Genomic DNA, 19,794 nt, shown 5'->3' on the forward strand with positions numbered 1-19,794 from the left:
AAAATATGAGGATATTTTAATATGCTTAAATACAAATCTTTTTTATAAATCATTAGTTCCATTATTCTATATGCTTAATCAATTGAAAGTGACAGTCATTTTTTATTCTATTTAATAGACTCAATGCTATGAAAGATCTCAAAGTTGTAAACTTGGCAACTGTGAATTTTACAGTTTTTTTCATAAAACATTCATCTGAGACTTTATTTAGTTAAGTTACCATGTTAAATACACTAATTTATATGAATAACATTAGATGTGCTTTGTGTGAATTATATTTAAATTTTTTATTTTGAACATAACACCTTTTTCTTTTGAACTTCACTAACTCTTTAAAGTACATTATGTTTTATTTGTTTTTCTTCCTTTAGGAATTGAATAATGCTAGAAATAAAGAAAAGGGGCTTTAAAAGGACACTTTTCAAAACTTTTCAAGACTTGACACTAGTGACTACGGTTGGGAACAATAGCCACACTTACAGATTGGCCTGGTCTTAAAAAGATTAAGCCATGCCCTTAAATTTGGCATAAAAACATTTTATTATCTTTTATGTGATTCCTTATCTAATCTTTTTTTTTTCCAATAGCATTTACAGAAGGCAAATTTCAATTTAAAAAGTAAGTGAAACTGTTATATATTACTTCTTGAGTCTCCCACACCTACTAATTCAGGTCATAATTGAGTTCTGTAAAGTAATATAAAGGAAACCTCCACACTAGATTATCACACACATCCTGTTGAATAATGCATTCCTAGTAGAAATCACTGATTTTGGGTGCTTATGTTTAAGGGAAAAGAGAAGCTCTGGATTCTGGGTGCTCTTGCGCACCCGGCAAGCAAAGTAATAGTGGGAGATTAGGTATATGTGGGACTCTTGAAACATAGGTTGGGATGACAGGAAAAATGTTGAGGGAAAATCAATGATATGAATACAAGGTCCTAAAATATATGCCTAAATCCCTCTACCAAACCTTAACATTAATTCCCTTGGTAGGGTCCCTTCTCTTGGAACTAAAGCAGAATTGACTTAAGTCCCTGAATAGTAGGGTTCAGAGTCTTTGGCTGAGAAAAAAGACCAGTGAAATCTGAAGGCTTAAGTGCATAATGTATGTCATCCTTTATGAAACATTTAAAAGTGCTGAACTGTGACAGGTAGAGCTGACTAGGACTACGCACTGGCTTTGAAGATACATATGCAAGTTAAAGCTCTGCCTCTCATGAGCTTTGAGGCCATGTCCAAGTTGCCTATCCTGCCTGAATCTTGGTTTCTTCAGCAAGTGATTAGATAAACTAGCATTGCAAGATTAAATCACATAGCCCATCTGGAGTTTCCTACTATGCCTAGACCAGCCGTGGGCAAAGTATGGCCCGCGGGCCGGATCCGGCCCGTTTGAAATGAATAAAACTAAAAAAAAAAAAAAAAGACCATACCCTTTTATGTAATGATGTTTACTTTGAATTTATATTAGTTCACACAAACACTCCATCCATGCTTTTGTTCCGGCCCTCTGGTCCAGTTTAAGAACCCATTGTGGCCCTCGAGTCAAAAAGTTTGCCCACCCCTGGCCTAGACCATAAGAGCCCAAAGGATTGAGTTTAAATTGAATGACAAAAAACTATCATTTTTCTATTTCCCCTTTGGAATGTCAGACCTACAATGTCATCACAAAAGTTTTTGTTACTTGTTTGTTCTGCCTATCCCTCAACACACTGTTCACTTTTAGCCCAACTATATAGAATGTTTATGTTCTAATTAAGAAAAAAACTAATTTGTCAGATAATGGTCTGTAATTTATCTCCTTACAATTTTCTTTAAAATGCAATACTATAAACTATATGATTTTTTCCTTAAAGGACAGAGACCCAAGTCATCTTGATCATTGGTCAAGATAGTACAATTTACATTGAGTATACCCCCAGTTGACTTGATGTTAAGGATCACAATTTGTCACACAATGTAGCATGCCAGCATGCTATGAAGCACCAGTGTTCCCACTAAACTGTTTCTCTCCTCACTGAAGTCCACTACTCCTTATGAATGTTGGCTCCCGATGTCTGTCACCACTATTTACAAGTGACCAAACCAGAAGGCAGAGACTCATTCTTGTCTTCCATCTGCCCCATCCACTTACCGCAAAGATCTATCTACTTTACTGCTTCATCAATTGTAGTCTTCCCTCCTTCTTCCTGCCCTAACCATAGTCCTATTGGTCATTATCTCTTGATACTAGAAAACACCTAATAGCTGCTCCTTAGTTCTTGCTGCCGTTCAACCCCAGCTTCACACTAGAGTCAAATGATTTATTTATATGAAACATCTAATCTTGACACTCTCTTACTTGAAAAACTCTATTAGTTTCCCTATTTTCCAGGCAAAATGTAATTAAAATTCCAGATTATTTTTATTGTCACTATCTCTTGGTTCTTGCTGACTTCCTTTTTCTTAAATGTTATGCCACATTAATACTAAGCAGATTTTCATTCCTTAGGCCCTCACTATGCTATTTAACCCTATCGTGCTCTTGTAAGCTTTAACCCTTGCTTTGGTTTTCCTTCCTAGTTTCTTCTTATGTGTTCTACTTACTGGTTCAGGCTCAACTCAGAGGTTTTCTTCTTTAGAAAATATTTGCAAATTCCTAGGATGGGCTAAGTCCCTCTCCTTTGTTCTTTCAAAGAATCCTGTGTTCACTGTGATTTGACTACTTACCACACTACATTGATCTGGTTTCTTGATCTGTCAAGGTTTCACACAGCCCAACAATATTTTAAAGATAAAGGGCATATCTTATCTATCTCCTTTAGATAAGAGATGGTTAGCTCTGGCTTTCTAGTTTACCAGAACTACCTAGGTTTCATATTTGTTCTCCACCTGTTTTTTTCAATTCACTGGGACATCCCAGGCCCTTCAAACAATTCATCTTTTTGAAATAAGAAAGCCAGAGATAGCTTCTGACACTCTCAACCAAAGAACCTTACTTATCTATTTTGGTATTACAATTTTTAAAAATGTCATAGCATAATTATGGCTATTTCCACAGTAGCTACTACTGCTCCTGGGGATAAACTGTGGCCTCTCAAATCTTTGATTATTTGAAGCTGGCATGTACACAAACATATATAATAGATATAAATATGCATGTAAACATACACACACAAATATCAACTGAAGATGGTTTGACTGTGGTTGGTGGGCACACAGTGTAATATATAGATCTTATATCATAGAAATGTACACTTGAAGCTTATATGATCTTATTAACTAATGTCATCCCAATATACTTATTAGAAATAAATAAATATCAAGAGCTACAACATATCTTTCTTGATAAAAATAGCTCCACCCAGAAAAATGTGTCTCTTAATGTGAGGTGCTGAGAGCAGTACTTAGTTTTGTTCCCTGATGTATCTCAGACCCAGGCAAGTACTTAGAACATAGCAGTTCTTTAAAATTGTGTGTTGAAGGAGAGAATGGATGAAGAAATAAATGAACTAAGTAATTTACTGTTTTTAAAACAGAATTAGAAATATTGACTCTGGGTAGAGAGATTACATTTGCCAATGTTGCTCCAGAAAATGTATTTTCTGGGTGATACTTAGCTTTATAATTTCTTTAAAAAATAGGCTAACTTAGTTTAAATCTTGACATATTTTGCCAAATTAGTTGCAGAGTCTGAAATCTAAGTATTAAACTCGAGCTTTGATTCCCAAGAAAATCACTACTTATAACTAAGCTGACAATTGGTAAATAACCAAACTAGATAGAGGTTTTCATATCTGATTCTTTTTTATATTCTCAGTTATTAAACTATTAAATAGTTATTGCAAATAACTCTTTAGGTAAGTTTTATTTTCCTCCTTTTACAATGGCTTTTAAAATGTGACAGAATTTTAAAAGTGGCTTTTTTGAGAGAGTCAAAAAAATTCAACATCTAATCCCTGTGTGCAATAGAGGTGATCATTCGCTTTCATTAGTTAAGCATTACCAAAAATAAAATATATGTATCTATTTGGCTTGAACAAATCACAACCAGTCAAAATATGAGCACATACAAAGAAATGAAAGCATGAAGGCAATTTTGAGAGGAAATGAGGAGAAGAAATAGTGCTGTAAGTATTGTTCTGGAATTGAACAGATTTTTCTTAGAGATAGTGTATTCAAATATATCATTTGCGTTCTTGTGAAGCTAAATCTATTCAACTCACCTTCATACAACCAGTCAGCAATCCCATTAAAAATAATTCCTTCTTTTCCAGAAGATGTCAGTCGCAATGAACTGCTCTTTATATCAGGTTGATAGTAGATATTATTCTCAAAGATATAAATCTGGATCAGGAAACATGTAAAACAAACAAACCCAACATATTAGGAAACCTTTTTTAAAGCTTTCGTATTATAGAACAATAGCTGAAGAGCTAAGGGTCTTATTTGTCAGTTTTTCAATTTGTCTTTATTTAATGCATATTTTTGTATTGCTTTTAATTATTAATAGTTATTTATTTCCCTATCATATCAATATCAAACTATCATCTAGAAATAACATGATCCTCACTATTTAAAGTTTTAAACCCATATTTTCAATCACAACTTTTCATCTACTTAATAATCTCTTTCTCTTATTTTAAAATTGGTTTGGATTTGAGATAATATTTTGCATCCTCAAGAGACTGAAAACTATACCAGATACCATTTTAGTAACAGCCAACTGACTGTTTGAAAGGCTTCAAGTTGGCGTCTTTCATTTTACTTTTTGTGGTCAGTGAAATAATATTTACAGAATCTCTCTGATTTCTATCTAGCTCCATATACAGATCTGCTGATAAAAGGAAAGGAAGATAGAATTCCTTGTAATTGTTAAGTCAACACACTTCACTATGCCCCACTCTCTTCTGGCAATTCTTTCCCAAATAGCATAGCAGTAATAATAACCTTGTGCCTGAGAGTTTTGGAAAGATTTTTTTATTAAAACACATCGGAGAGTCTTCCAAAATAGTATCAACAACAATAACAGCCCCAATAATGTCAACTACAAATAATATCAACAAAATAATAGCAACATCAGGGCAAAATTATTTATAACCACTTTAAAATATTTTAGTGATAACATTTCAAACTGCTGGCCGATGTGATAATATAACCTTCATAGAACCATGTTTCATCCACATATTGAAGGGAATAGAATACTGTCCACCATGAGCCAAATTGCTATTTTGATTGAACATTCTACTAAGAATGTGAAAACTGGCCTAGTGCCCACGTGTTCCAGCATGCTATAGGATCATTACACAAGAGCAAATACAGCAAACATAATAGCTTCTGAAATAATTATCTGATTAATTATGAGGCCCTAGATTTATAATCTTGGTATGCACAGTGATGAAAGCAATGTTAATATCCAGAATATTTTGTTGATATTCTGTTTTGATTTTGAGGATTTGGCAAGCATTTAACAGTTAGAGTATTTAATTAATCATTCCACCACTACCTGACATTTATATTACAGGTGAGAATATTAATAGAATAAAAAGAATTTGGCAAGGGAGAAGAAAGAAATATACAACAGGGTATTTAAAAGTATGGGCTTTATAATAAGGCAGCCTAAATTTAAAATCTCAGTGACTTGGATACTTTTCTGTAGCTTTCTAAAATCTTAGTTCCCTCCTTTAATAAATATTTATGTCTAATTTCTAGATATCTGTTGTAGGAATAAATGAGATGATGAATATAGAACATATAGCACATGTGTCTATTATTAGAAGCAAGGCTGACTGCACTCAGAATAATTTGGTTTAAAAATCCTGAGCTTTATGAGATTCCAAACTCTAAATCAAAACAAAATCTCTACAGCTTCAGGCAAGGTATAAATTATCCCAAACTATTGACCAGTGCTACACGTGGTGCTGATGTGAAAATTTATTAGGAGTAGTAGTGGAACAGTACCAGCAGGAAAAGAAGGAAGAGGAGAGTTATTAGCAAATAATATTTACTGCTTTTGCTTCATTTAGGAAGGTTTCAAGTGATAATAGAATATAGAAATAAGCTTATTATTGAAAGGATATGTGTCACACTTTGGCAAAAGTTTAAGACCTATATCTCAGGTGTCATAAAACTGGATGGAAGTTAATTTTAATGACGTTCACAGTCCCTCATGACAGAAAAAATATTAACTTTATTCCAGCCATCTAAAGCTTAAGTTCCACATCTTTTGTAAAACTTACAAACAATATATGAAATAGTCACACAAAGTCCTCCTGACTTAGAGGGAATCTCCTCTTTGGATCTGAACCTTCTGTTTAGGGTTTGTGAGTAATGACAATTTAGATCATCCACACCCAGGCTGCTTAAGCAAAGTGGCTATTATTATTAGGAGTAGAAGTGACTTAACTCAAAGTAAAATTGTTCCAAATCCTCTGCTTTCTGAAGGTAAAAACAAACACAAACAAACAAACAAAACCCTCTAAGTCAAATATTAATAAAACCTCCATGATTTCATCAGATGTATAAATTATCCAAAACCATTGACCAGTAATTACATTTATAGTTGAAGAACAGAGTGGATGATATTCAGGATCCATAAGAAACTGACATCTGCTTCAATGTAAAAGATCCAGCAATATGGAATCAGAATTTTAATGTCATTCACTCAAAGCTGCAATACCAGAGATTGTCCAAAAGATCATTTTTCTGTGGACAAAAATTACTCGCTGCCTTCATGAAAATGTACATTCATCATTTCCCAACCCCTTTCAATCGTCAAGGTATTTCCAAGAATTATATAGTTTCAAATAACAATCACAAACTCTAACCACTACCTTAGCAAGACAAGAGCTGCAACTATTTTCAAGTCCGAGGTGAACACACTGATGAGTTTAAACTGGTACTAACTGGCAAGAATCAGGGGCTGCAACTAGTTTTCAATCACATTGAAAATATGACAAACACTAATGTCATTTATCCTGATGTTGCTGATTAAGCTGTCATAATATTTTGATGTCATTAATCAATTCTTTCAGCGAGCCACCTGAACAGTATAACAAATAGAAACGGGTAGCTGTGTGACCATTAACTCTTCAATCTATAGAGCAACCCAACTATCCAGTTTTTCAACATTAATTATTTTAATACACTTACAAAATAATTCCAAATTGGTAAAGTCACCATTAGGGGAACGGGAAGACAGCAGAAATACTATGTGCTGAATCATGACAAGTTGAGAAATATGTAATAAGAGTTTCAAGAAATCATTCTAATAAATGTGTTGGTCAATATTGCTAATTACCAAGTGATCAGACATACAGTTATTGCTGGGTAGAATTTTTTTCAAAGCGGGTTTTCAATTTTCTGTCTTTTCTGGCCTCTGCCACAACCACCAGCAATGCTTCAATGGTGGAAAATAGGCGTGGATCAAATTCTTTCCCTACCCCTAGCCAATTGGTAATGGGCTATAGCTAGAAATGAACCATTGGTGTTAAAGGTCATTAAGAGTTTGAGATTGAGTGACCACAGTGTAAACTAGCCCATTGTGACCGATTCAAACAGAGATAATACCTGATACAAAAAAAGTTTGGGAGATACAGCAGACTCTCCCAAACTTTTCACCAGCTTAAAAGAAAACAAAAAACCAGCAAAATAAAACAAAAGTATAACTGAATATTAAATCTCTTTTAACTGAAATATTACTGAAAAGCTATTCTACCCTTACTGATTTAAGTGATTTATCATGATAATTTTACATTAGAAAACTGAATTATTAAAAAAAACCCCAAGCATTGTAATAATGTAAGAGAATCTGTAAAGTTACAGTGGAGTTCAGATAGTCTTTGGGTTGCCTTCTACTGTGACTTGCTTTCTGGGGAAAAAAATTATGACTTTCCCAGATAACTCATTCTGGCAGGGATATGGTGAAAGGCATGCTTTCCTATGTTGATGGTGATAAGGATTAGCTAGTTAGCTTAATTAGGCAGATAGGAAGAGCGGGGGTGGGGGGAAGCATCCAGGAGGATGGAGGCATTTCTGGCCTGAGCAATTAAAATAGCAACCACTGTGAACAATATAGAATTTCCTCAAAAAACTAAAAATGGAACTCCCATTTGACCCAGTGTCCCACTTTTAGGAATATATCCCAAGATATATCCCAGGTGCCAGAGGGAAGCAGGTGCCAGCAGCTGGGGGAGGAAAACCTACTCTTGCATGAATTTAGTGCATCGGGCCTCTAGTAGTATAGTATAGTATAGTATAGTATAGTATAGTATAGTATAGTATAGTATAGTATAGTATAGTATAGTATAGTATAGTATAGTATAGTATAGTATAGTATAGTATAGTATAGTATAGTATAGTATAGTATAGATCATTTCCTATGTAAGCTCTAATGAGTTTGCCTTTTAAATTCTTCTCATATTTAAACCCTTATTTTTATTTTTCACAATTTCTTTAGTTCAGGTCTTCTGTTTACTTTGCAATACTATACTATACTATACTATACTATACTATACTATATAGATACTAGACACTATAGTATCTAGTCTGCTATATTAATAGTTTTCAATGTGATTAGTCGAAATGTTTCTTAACTGTGCCCTTCCTTCCCTTTGCTCAGAGCATTTCGTGGCTACCTATCCCCTAAAAACATATGATACAAACTCCTTAATCTGGCATTTAAGATTATCTATGGTATATTAGCCCCAACCTATGTCCTATTATTTTCATTATATTCCTATTTTGTAGCATCCCAATTAGAGAAGTCCTCACCATCTGAACACAAACCACAATTCACATTTTACATATTCTTGTCTTACGCTTTTCACTTCATGAGTAGTTTATATAATTTTACACCTTAAACATGTACTGTATCTCAATACATGTTTAAGAAGGCAAAGGAAACGAAAAGTATACCTTTTTTAGTGAACATTACCAATTGTCTGGGATTTTTCAAAATACTTTCAAAACATTATCTCATTTATTCCTTATTTCAATTTTATCACCCTAATGACTATCAGTATATTATTAAAAGCCATAGTGTATCATCCAACTTTACAAAAATTATGTTTCCTTAATTTAACAGTATGCAATCAATTCTAAGTGTCCATTTATATAATGCAAAGTAAAGCTATGAACACAAGTTTGATTACCTCTGACATTTTGACTTTGAATAAATCTCTGTGGGTTATTGAGCACTGCTTTCATTTACCTGCAGGATCATCACTAAGATATAGAACAACTCATTCAAATCATTCATGTCACCTTTGCACCAGCACCTGACATTCTGGAGATAGAATCACTATCAGAGAACTCTCATCCTTTGACATTTGCAATTATTCATATCAGGAAGCCCTTTCAAAGAGTTCTTAATACCTTTACAGAACATTATGCATTTTCAAAGAAGTGAAATATAACCCTTTGTCTTAAATTCATAATTATGTAAGTCACTTTTCAGTTCCAAAACCCTATTATCCATACTTTAATTTCTGGAGAAAAATGGATACCAGATAAAAGTTAGCGAAGAGATAACTGAAGACCAACTCCAATCAATGAAGTGTAACAGCAGACTCTCTTGGCTACATCAATCCATAAATCTCCTTTAGAATAAGAGAAGATCTTATGATAAATAGATTATCTTGATAATTAAAAATAATAGTACAAATAGTTATGGGCCTCAAGTATTAAGCTGGGATTCATAGAATCATCACATTTTTATATCATTAAAATATCTGTATGTACATATGTATATGTTTCAAAATGAATCCCTTTCCTCCCTCACTCCACTTTTTCTTTCATTTTTCCTTTATTACCCCATTTTCTTGCCTTATTTCTTTTCTTATAGTCCTCCATCATAAAGTGAATATGTAACTGTCATCCTTTATATGCTAGACACTTTGGTAAGCCTGGGGTATATAAAGTCAAAGCCTTACAATCGAATGAGATTTCTAATGCAGGCACATACATATCACTGTCGATGTGCAGGTAAAGAACAATAAAATCAATATATGAGAACATTAATTTAGGGTAAAATGTTACCACATAATATGTGTCATGGCAGTAGAACTTGAGACGAAAAATAAAAATAAAAGCAAAAATGTAGAAAAATGGGATTTCCCTCAGAAAGACATGGAACCTAACCCTGGCAGTGCTCTTTTCACAATTGGGCAATGAGCTTACTTAACCTCTCTGATACTTATTGTCCTCATTTGTAAAGTGGTGGTATTAACACTCCCATGGTGGCCTACAGGACTAAAGAAACCGAAATCCAGGTTATGAATATCATCTATGTACCTGTACATATATGCTCAATCCTATATAATAAAGAACTAATATGCTAATTAGACCAAACAGCAGAACGACCGTCCTGTGTCCACCAATGCCTGCTGGTATTCCAGTTCTGGAGTTTCACCACCAATGCCTGGTATTCCAGTTCTGGAGTTTCAACCTTCTCATTCATTCTGAAAACTTTCAGAAATCTTTTTAATAAATTCATTTCCTCCTGCTGTAAACCTAAGCCAATTCTCTGGCTTAGTTCCAGGCATCTTTCTTGCTAGGTAGCATGCAACAGTTTAACCTTCAAACCCTCATAGGTAAGAAAGTCCTTCACTGTTATTTATGTTGGGAGCAAACTTGGTTAACCTCGCTTTTTCCCAGCCAGCTGTCCTCCCTCTCATCCATCAAGGATTAGCATAAAGCATAGTGCATATGCACTTTAGTCTCTGATGTTAAAACAATTAGTTTTTATATTTGTATTGTAACTCCTTTTATTTTAATTGGGAAAAATTTTAAAGAGATTTCATAAAAGAGAGTTGGGGAGACTGGAAGAAATGATCATAGGCTTATCAAAGAGTCTGTGCCTAATGCTTTCTAGTTTATAGGCATGCTGATAGGAAAACAAATTGGAAAATGCAGAAGGTGGAACCAGCCTTGGCTGTCCTCCATACACATTTTCCCCACAGCTCTAGACTCTCAATTCCACTTCATGCAATTTCAAGGCATCCTTGGCCACAAATGAAGAAATATAGGTATTTTTTGTTTGTTTGTTTTTTGTCTGTAATGCAGAAACATCCAAACAAATTTTACTACATCTTCCCAAAATACTGGATATCATTAAAATAACCATAGAAATGTGGACTTAGTAATGAAATGTCTGTGTCAAGAATTCATTTATTTATTCTAGTTAATGTTCTCCTGAACTAAATGTAATTGAAGCAATGATGAACTGAGAATAATAATCATTTAAATAAAAGCATAACTTGGAATCTAGAATAGAAAACACTTGAAATATATCCGTGTTATCCCCCCCTCACCCCTGTGAAATTCTTCAGAAGTGGCTATCCTTTTGCTTCAGTAATCTGTCTGCTACAAATGGGATAAAAATTAAACCCTACTTGTGAGTATGGGTAGGTATAACACCACCTGCTTTAATAACCTTTATCCTCAGGTGAGCATTAACAACAACGACAACAAAAGGAGTAATTTCTGATTCTTACAATTTCATGTTTGGTGTTGGCCATAGATTATTCACTGCTCCCCCCAAACCCCCCTTCATTCTCCTCACTTGTATTATGTCTAATAAAATGGCAAATCTAAGTCTTTCTGTCAGTGCTTTGACTCTAATATTGCCCAATTAAAGAATTATTCTATTATCCATCATTCCATAAAGAATAAGCATGGTGCATATGCAATTTAGTCTCTGATGTTAAAAACAATTTGTTTTTAAATTTGTATTGTAGCTCCTTTAATTTTAAATGGGGAAAACTTTTAAAGAGATTGCATAAAAGAGGTTTGAGGGAAACTGGAAGAAATTATCACATGCTTATCAAAGAGTCTGTGCCTAACTGAAAAATGCTAAAGGTGGAACCAGCTTCAACATGGTGGCAGAGCAGATGGAAGGTGCACTCACCTCCTTCCAGGACCAAACTGGAATTACAACTAAGTTAAAGAATCAACCTGAATAACCAATTTAAGACTGACTGAAGGGGAGTCTTACAACCAATGATTTACAGAAGAAGCCATATTGAGACTGGTAGGAAAGGCAGAGACACAAAAAAGGCCGGTCCGGCTCCCATGGGCAGTGGCTGAGGTTCAGGAGTGATATCGCAGCTGCAGGGGTTTCCCCTGAGAAGAATGTGGTCTGAACCCCAAGCTGGGATGCCCAGCCTAAAGCACAGGACCCAGGAAGAGGTGTCCACGTAACATCTGGCTGTGATTAACAGTGGGGTTTCTGTCTGCCAGGGAGACATGGAATCTACTGGAAACACATGCACCTTCTTAAAGGGCTAATTCACAAAATTTTGTTTGCAGCCATACCTCGTGGGCTCTGGTGGAGGGAGGGAAGGGTGGAATAGAGTCACCTGAAGATATTCTGGTGTTTCTGGCTTGGGGGGGGCGGGGGGCAGGAGGAGGACACTACCAGAATCCCTGTGCTGAGTCATTCTCTGATAAGGCAGACAACATCTTTGTACAGTGGGACATTCCACTCTGTGTGGCATCAGCCTTGGAGAAAGCAATAGACCCACCCACTGGACTCCTTTTTGCCCAACTCTGCATAGCTTAGTCCCTGCTTGAAAAGTCAGAAGCCTGGGTCAGTGTATAGAGATCTAGACAGACTCAGAGGGTATCAGTGATTGAGTTGTCTGGCCTTGGGATGGAGGCCATGCCTTTATTTCCCCATGAAACTGACTGGTGCTTCCCCATCATGAGATACCAGATAGCAGATAGAATCACCCGCCTGCTCCCAGCAGACCCTCCTTCCTAGCTCCAGTAGCCCCACTTGCCTGACCCCTAGGGGCTCCTTTCTACTCAGATAAGTGCAAAATATGGGACAGATTGAGTCTTGTGGCTCTGGGTTGGGAACTACACCATCACCTTCCCTGAAGCCTGAACAGCCTTCCATTTCACAAGAGATCTATCCCCATTATCCCAACTCTGCCAGGGGCTCTTCCAGTGACTGAGCCTCACAGGCAGAAGCAGGCAGAGGTGATCTTGTCAGAGAGCCTGGGGACTGTTGCTGAACTGCCCCCTATACCAGTGAGGGCGAAAGCTGGCCATGGTGTGCATCTTGGTCCTTCCTGCACGCATCCAAGTTCAGGTGAGACAGCCACAAACTGTGGATTACTTGGAGCCCCAACAGGTTTCCAAGGGCCGGAAACAAACAGCATTTGACATTGACCTGCACCAGAGTCCCTGCGAAGAGGTCTAGAACCAATGCATCCAGATATCATCTTCAGGCAAGGTCAAAGCAATATTCAATATGAATCACAAACAGCATATCCAGAAAGAGATCTCAAGGCATTAAACCCTGGTGAGGCAAATTCCACTTCATGTGGTCAGCACCTGCACAGCAGCTTGCATGCTGTGGTTGGAGATGCCTCACAGTCAGCCAGCCTGAGGGTCATTGCCACACAAGAATGGATGAATAGCAATCAATAATAAATTACAGTGAAAGGGCCCATATAACCCACACAAGGAACACGCTTAGTGCACCTGGCTCAGGTGATCAAGGAGGCTGCGAAACTGGGTCCCATAGGACCCTACTATGTAAAGCCACTCCATGAAGACTGGGAGTCATAGCAGATCTATCTAATACATAGAGATAGACACAAAGGGGTATGCAAAATAGAAAGATAAAGAAATAGGCTGAAAATGAATGAACAGAATTCTCCAGAAAAAGAGCTAAATAAAATGGAGGCAAGAAATTTATCATATATAGAGTTCAAAGTAATGGTTATAAGGATGCTCAAGGAAATTAGAACTACAACAGCATGAAAAAGAAAATAGAATCTATAAAAAAAAATGGCCTGTCAGAAAGAAGGAATACCATATCTAACATCAATAATACATTGAAGGAATAAAAAGATAATAGGATGAAGCAGAGGATCAAATAAGCAATTTGAAAGACAGGTTAGAAAAAAATAAACACACCCAATCAGAGAAGCACAAAGAAAAAAGATTTAAAAAGAATGAGGATAATTTAAGGGACCTTTGGGACAGCATGAAGCATAACAAAATCCATATCATTAAGGTGACAAAGGAGAAGAGAGAGAGCAAAGGATTGAGAACTTATTTGAAGAAAATGATGGAAAAGTTCCTTAAATTGTGAAGGAAAAAGACACACAAGTCCAGGAAGTGCAGAGAGTCCCAAACAAGATGAACCCATTGAGGCCCATACCAACACAATATATTTAAAATGGCAAAGGTTAAAGACAAAGAGGTAATCTTAAAAGCAGCAAGAGAAAAGCTATTAGTTACCTATAAGGAAGTTGCCATAATATTGACCACTTATTTCATGATAGAAACGTTTTAGGTCATAAGAGGTTGAAATAAAATATTCAAAGTGATGAAAAACAAGGGCCTAAAACCAAGACTGCTTTACCTGGCAAAGCTGTCATACAAAATGAAAGGTGAAATAAAGAGCTTCTGCAAGAAAAAAAAGGTAAAGGAGTTTTCTAACACCAAACTAGTGCTACAAAAATTTCAAAGGGCCTGTTTTAAGGAGGAAGAAGAAGAGGAGGAGGAGGAGGAGGAGGAGTGGGAGGGGGAGGAGGAGGAAGGAGGAGGAGAAGAAAATGAAGAAGAGGAGTAATAACAATTGAGGCTCATATTTAAAAGAATAAAATGGCAATAAGCATGTACCTATCAATAATCACTTTAAATGTAAATGGCTCAAATGCTCCAATCAAGAGACAGTATAGCTAAATGGATAAGAAAGCAAGACCCATATATGAGTTGTCTACAAGAGACCCACCACAGAACAAAAATATACACATAGACTAAAGGTAAGATGTAAAAATATATTTTATGCAAATGGTAATTTAAAACAAAAAGCTGGGGTAGCAATAGTTATATCTGACAAAATATCCTTTAAGATAAAGACTATAGTAAGAGACAAAGAAGGAGACTACAGAATGATAAAGGGAGCAAACCAACAAGAGGATATAACCCTTGTAAATATTTATGCACCCAACATAGGAGCACCTAAATATGTAAAGTAAATCTTGATGACATAAAGGGAGAGATTGACAATAATACAATCATGATATGAGATTTTAACACTTCATTGACTTCAGTGGATAGATCTTCAAGGCAGAAAATCAACAAGAAATGAGTAGCCTTAAGTGACACACTAGACCAGATAGATTGAATTGATATCTTCAGAGCATTTCACCCCAAAGCTGCAGAATACATATTCTTTTCAATTGTACATGGAATATTTTCTAAGATAGACCACATGTTAGGACACAAAAAATATATCAATAAATTTAAGAAGATTGAAATCATATCAAGCATTTTCTCTGAACATAATAGTATGAAACTAGAAACTAATCACAAGGAAAAAAAATCTGAAACACTCACAAAAACATGAAGGCTAAATAACATGTTACTAAATAATGAATGAATGAACAATTTAACAATGAGATAAAGGAAGAAATCAAAAGATATCTTGAAATGAATGTGAAAATAAGCACAATAACTCAAAATCTATGAGACACAGTGAAAACAGTCCTAAATTCCTAGCATTACAGACCTACCTCAAGAAAAAAGAAAAATTTCAAATAAACAATCTAAATTTTAATTACAAGAGCTAGAAAAAGAGCAGCAAAGCCCAAAGTGAATAGAAGGAAGGAAATAATAAAGATCAGAGCAAAAATGAATGAAATAGAGTCTAAAATTACAATACAAAAGATCAATGAAACCAAGAGATGGTTCTTTGGAAAGTAAGCAAGATTGACAAACCTTTAATCAGACTCATCAATAAAAAAGAGAGGACTAAAATAAATAAAATCATAAATGAGAGAAGTAACAACTGACACCAAAGAAATACAAAGAATTGTAAGAAAATATTATGAACAACTATATGCCAACAAATTGACCAATCTGGATGAAATGGATATATTCCTAGAAACATACAATCTTCTATAACTGAATCAGGAAGAATGAACGAATCTGAATAGACAGATTGCAAGTAGTGAAATTGAAACAATAATTTAAAAAATTCCTAACAAATAAACGTCCTGGACCAGGTAGCTTCACAGGTGAATTTTCCCAAACATTCAAAGAACTAACCCCTATGCTTCTCAAACTATCCAAAAAAATTCAAGAGGAGGGAAAATTCCCAAGCTAATTTTACGAGGCTAGCATTATTCTAATTCAAAAACCAGATAAAGACACAATAATGAAAGAAAATATATAGGCCAATACTACTGATGAACATAGATGCTAAAATCCTGAACATAATATTAACAAACCAGATGCAGCAATATGTTAAAAAGGTCATATACTATGATCAAGTGAGATTTATTCCTGGGATGCTAGGGTGGTACAATATCCGCAAATCAATAAACATGATACACCATATAAACAAAATAAAGGTTAAAAACATGATCGTATCAATATATGAAGAAAAAGCATTTGATAAAATCTAGCACCCATTTATGACAAAAGCTCTCACCAAAGTGATAATAGAAGGAACATACCTCAATGTAATAAAGGCCATATATGACAAATGCCCAGCCAACATTATACCCAGCTAGAGGCTCAGTGCACAAAATCTGTGCACTGGTAGGGTCCCTAGAGGCTGTCGGCCGGGACCTCCCTCCCTTCCCCCGGCTGGCCCTGCTCCCTAGTCGAACTCCCAGATGAACTCCCGGTCGAGGGGACAATTTGCATACTATGCTTTTATTATATAGGATGGGCAAAAACTATAAGGGTTTCCCTTAAGATTGGGAACAAGGAACAGGTGTCTTCTTTCACCACTCTTATTCAACAGAGTACTGGAAGTCTTAGCCATAGCAATCACACAAGAAGAAAATAAAGGCATTCAAATTAGAAAGGAATAAATAAACCTGTTTGTATATAGAGAACCCTAAAGATTCCATTAAAAACACACCGCAAAACAAAAACAACAAAAAACTATTAGAACTGATAAATGAATTCACTAAAGGAGCAGGACACAATATAAATACCCAGAAATCAGTTGCAGTTTTATACACCAATAATGAAATATCAGAAAGGAAAACTAAGAAAACAGTCACATTCACATTGCTTCAAACATATAAAAAATAGCCTAGCTGACATGGCTCCATAGTTGAGTGTCAACCTATGAACCAGGAGGTCTCAGTTCGATTCCCAATCAGGGCAATGCTGGGTTGTGAGCTCAATTCCCAGTAAGGGGTGTGTAGGAGGCAGCTAATCAATGATTTTCTCTCTTCATTAATGTTTCTATCTCTCTCTCCCTCTCCCTTACTCTCTGAAATCAATAAAAAATATATTTAAATATGTAAAATAAGATACCTAGAAATAAATTTAACCAAGGAAGTAAAGGACCTGTACTCAGAAAATTATAAGACACTGAAGAAATGGAATGAGATACAAATAAATGGAAGCATATAAAAAGTCCATGGATAGGAAGAATTTACATCATTAAAATGTCCATACTACCCAAAGCAATTTACAGATTCAACACAATTCCTATCAAGATACCAATCCTCTATTTCACAGAACTAGAAGACATATTCCAAAAATTTATATGGTACCACGAAAGGACCCCAAATAGCTACATCAATTTTGACAAAGAAGAACAAAGTTGGAGGAATCACGCTACCTTATTTCAAGCTACACACTAAAGTCACAGTAATCAAAACAGAATGATACTGGCATAAAAACAGACATATGGATCAATGAAACAGAATAGAAAGCCCAGAAATAAACTCATACCTTTATAGACAACTAGAGGCCTAGTGCACGAATTCGTGCATGAATGGGGTCCAGCTGGCCTGCCCCAATCTGGGTGATAGGTGCCGGGCTGGCTCGGGGGAGGAGCCTCGAGAGGTTGGCCAGCCAGTCCTGCCCCCAGTCATGGTGGAGGGAATAATTAGGGGCCAGGCCAGCCAGGGGGATGGGCCACGGGAGGTTAGCCGGCCAGCCCCGCCCCCGATCGGGTTGGTTGGCCAGCCCCAGTGTGTGTCATAGCAACTGGTTGTAATGGTCATTCCGGGCATCCCAGTTGTTCCAGTTGCTTGGCTTTTATATATATAGATATTTGAATTTGGATGTAAAAACATACAATGGGGTATAGATAGTCTATTCAATAATGATATTGAGAAAACTAGACAGATGCATGCAAAAAAAAATGAAACTAAACCACCTTCTTACATCATACACATGAATAAACTCAAAATGTATTAAAAACTTAAATGTTAGAGTCAAAAACCATAAAACCCTAGATGTAAACATAGACGGTAAAATCTCAGATATTTTTTGTAGCAATATTTTATCAGATATATTGCTTTGAGCGGGTGGTAAAAAGAAAAAAATACACACATGGGACTACATCAAACTAAAAAGTTTTTTTGCACAGCAAAGGAAACCCTCAACAAACTGAGAAGACAACCCACTTAATGGGAGAACATATTCGCCAACACATCCAATAAAAGCATAATATACAAAATTTATAAGGAACTTAAAAAACTCAACACCAAAACAAAAAAACAATTAAGAAATGGGCAAAGGACCTGAATAGGCACTTCTTCAATGAGGTTATACCAATGGCCAATAGACATATTAAAATATGCTCATCATCACTAATCATCAGAGAAATGTAAATCGAACCACAATGAGATATCACCTCACACTTGTCAGAAAAGTGATCATCAATAAATCAACAAACAACAAGTGTTAATGAGGATGTGGAGAAATGGAACTCTTGTGCACTGTTGGTGCAGCCACTGTGGAAAGCAGTATGGAGTTATCTCAAATATTAAAAATGGCCCTGCCTATGACCCAGTGATTTCACTTCTGAGAATATATCCAAACAAACTCGTCAAAATACTTCGAAAGAATATATGAACTCCTGTGTTCATTGCAGTGTTATTTAGAATAGCCAATATTTGGAAGCAGCCCAACTGCCTACTACCAGATGAATAGATAAAAAAGCTGTGGTACATTTACTAGTACACAATATGATACTACTCAGCTGTAAAAAATAAGGAAATCTCATCTTTTGTGACAGCTTGGATGGATCTAGAGCCGCCGTGGGCAAACTACGGCCCGCGGGCCAAATTCGGGACATTTGAAATGAATAAAACTAAAAAAAAAAAGACCGTACCCTTTTATGTAATGATGTTTACTTTGAATTTATATTAGTTCACACAAACACTCCATCCATGCTTTTGTTCTGGCCCTCCGGTCCAGTTTAAGAACCCATTGTGGCCCTCAAGTCAAAAAGTTTGCCCACCCCTGATCTAAGCTCTGAAGCTATATCAGTGAAAATGCCCATCCTCATGAAGCTTTCATTCTAGTGGGAGAAGTCAGACAATCAATCAACAAATGAATAAATAAATAACAGATAGTAATAAGTATCTTAGAACAAGGTAAAGTAGGAAAAGGGGTAGGGTGTTTCAAACTGTAGAGTGCAATGTTAGACAGAGTGGCTACAGCAAACCTCACTGATAAGATAAAACTTGAACAAAGACCTGAGGAGGTGAGGGAGCAAGCTGTGTAGATATCTGTGAGAAGAACTGGACAGAGAAAGCGGCAGCTGCGAAGGTCTTGAAGAAAGGCTGTGATTGGCTTGTTTAGGAAATAATGAGGCCAGAGTGATAGGAGCTGAATGAATAGGTGAGAAGAATAATAGATGTCAGAGAGGTAATAGGGGCCCAAATTGTGAAAGGACTTTTTGGCCATTGTGAAGATACTTAATTTGCCTCTGAGTGTGATGGAAAGGCACTGAAGGGTTATATTCAGAAGAGTACTATGATCTGACTCAGGCTTAAAAAAGATCACTCTATCTACTGCATTTAGTATTGTCTGA

At 36.0% G+C, this 19,794-nt stretch overlaps 1 protein-coding gene across 1 annotated transcript in view; it reads right to left on the bottom strand.

Annotated features, from left to right (window-relative positions):
• The window catches only part of DPP10 (dipeptidyl-peptidase 10 (non-functional)), a 321,640-nt gene that overhangs the window by 99,499 nt on the left and 202,347 nt on the right, over positions 1–19,794 (bottom strand). Inside the window, exon 5 of the mRNA XM_005869090.2 lies at positions 4,205–4,325. Coding sequence (XP_005869152.1) covers positions 4,205–4,325 — 121 coding nt within the window. The remainder of the gene's footprint in view (positions 1–4,204; positions 4,326–19,794) is intronic.

Source organism: Myotis brandtii, unplaced genomic scaffold (assembly GCF_000412655.1).
Source record: "Myotis brandtii unplaced genomic scaffold, ASM41265v1 scaffold288, whole genome shotgun sequence".
Lineage (NCBI taxonomy): Eukaryota > Metazoa > Chordata > Mammalia > Chiroptera > Vespertilionidae > Myotis > Myotis brandtii.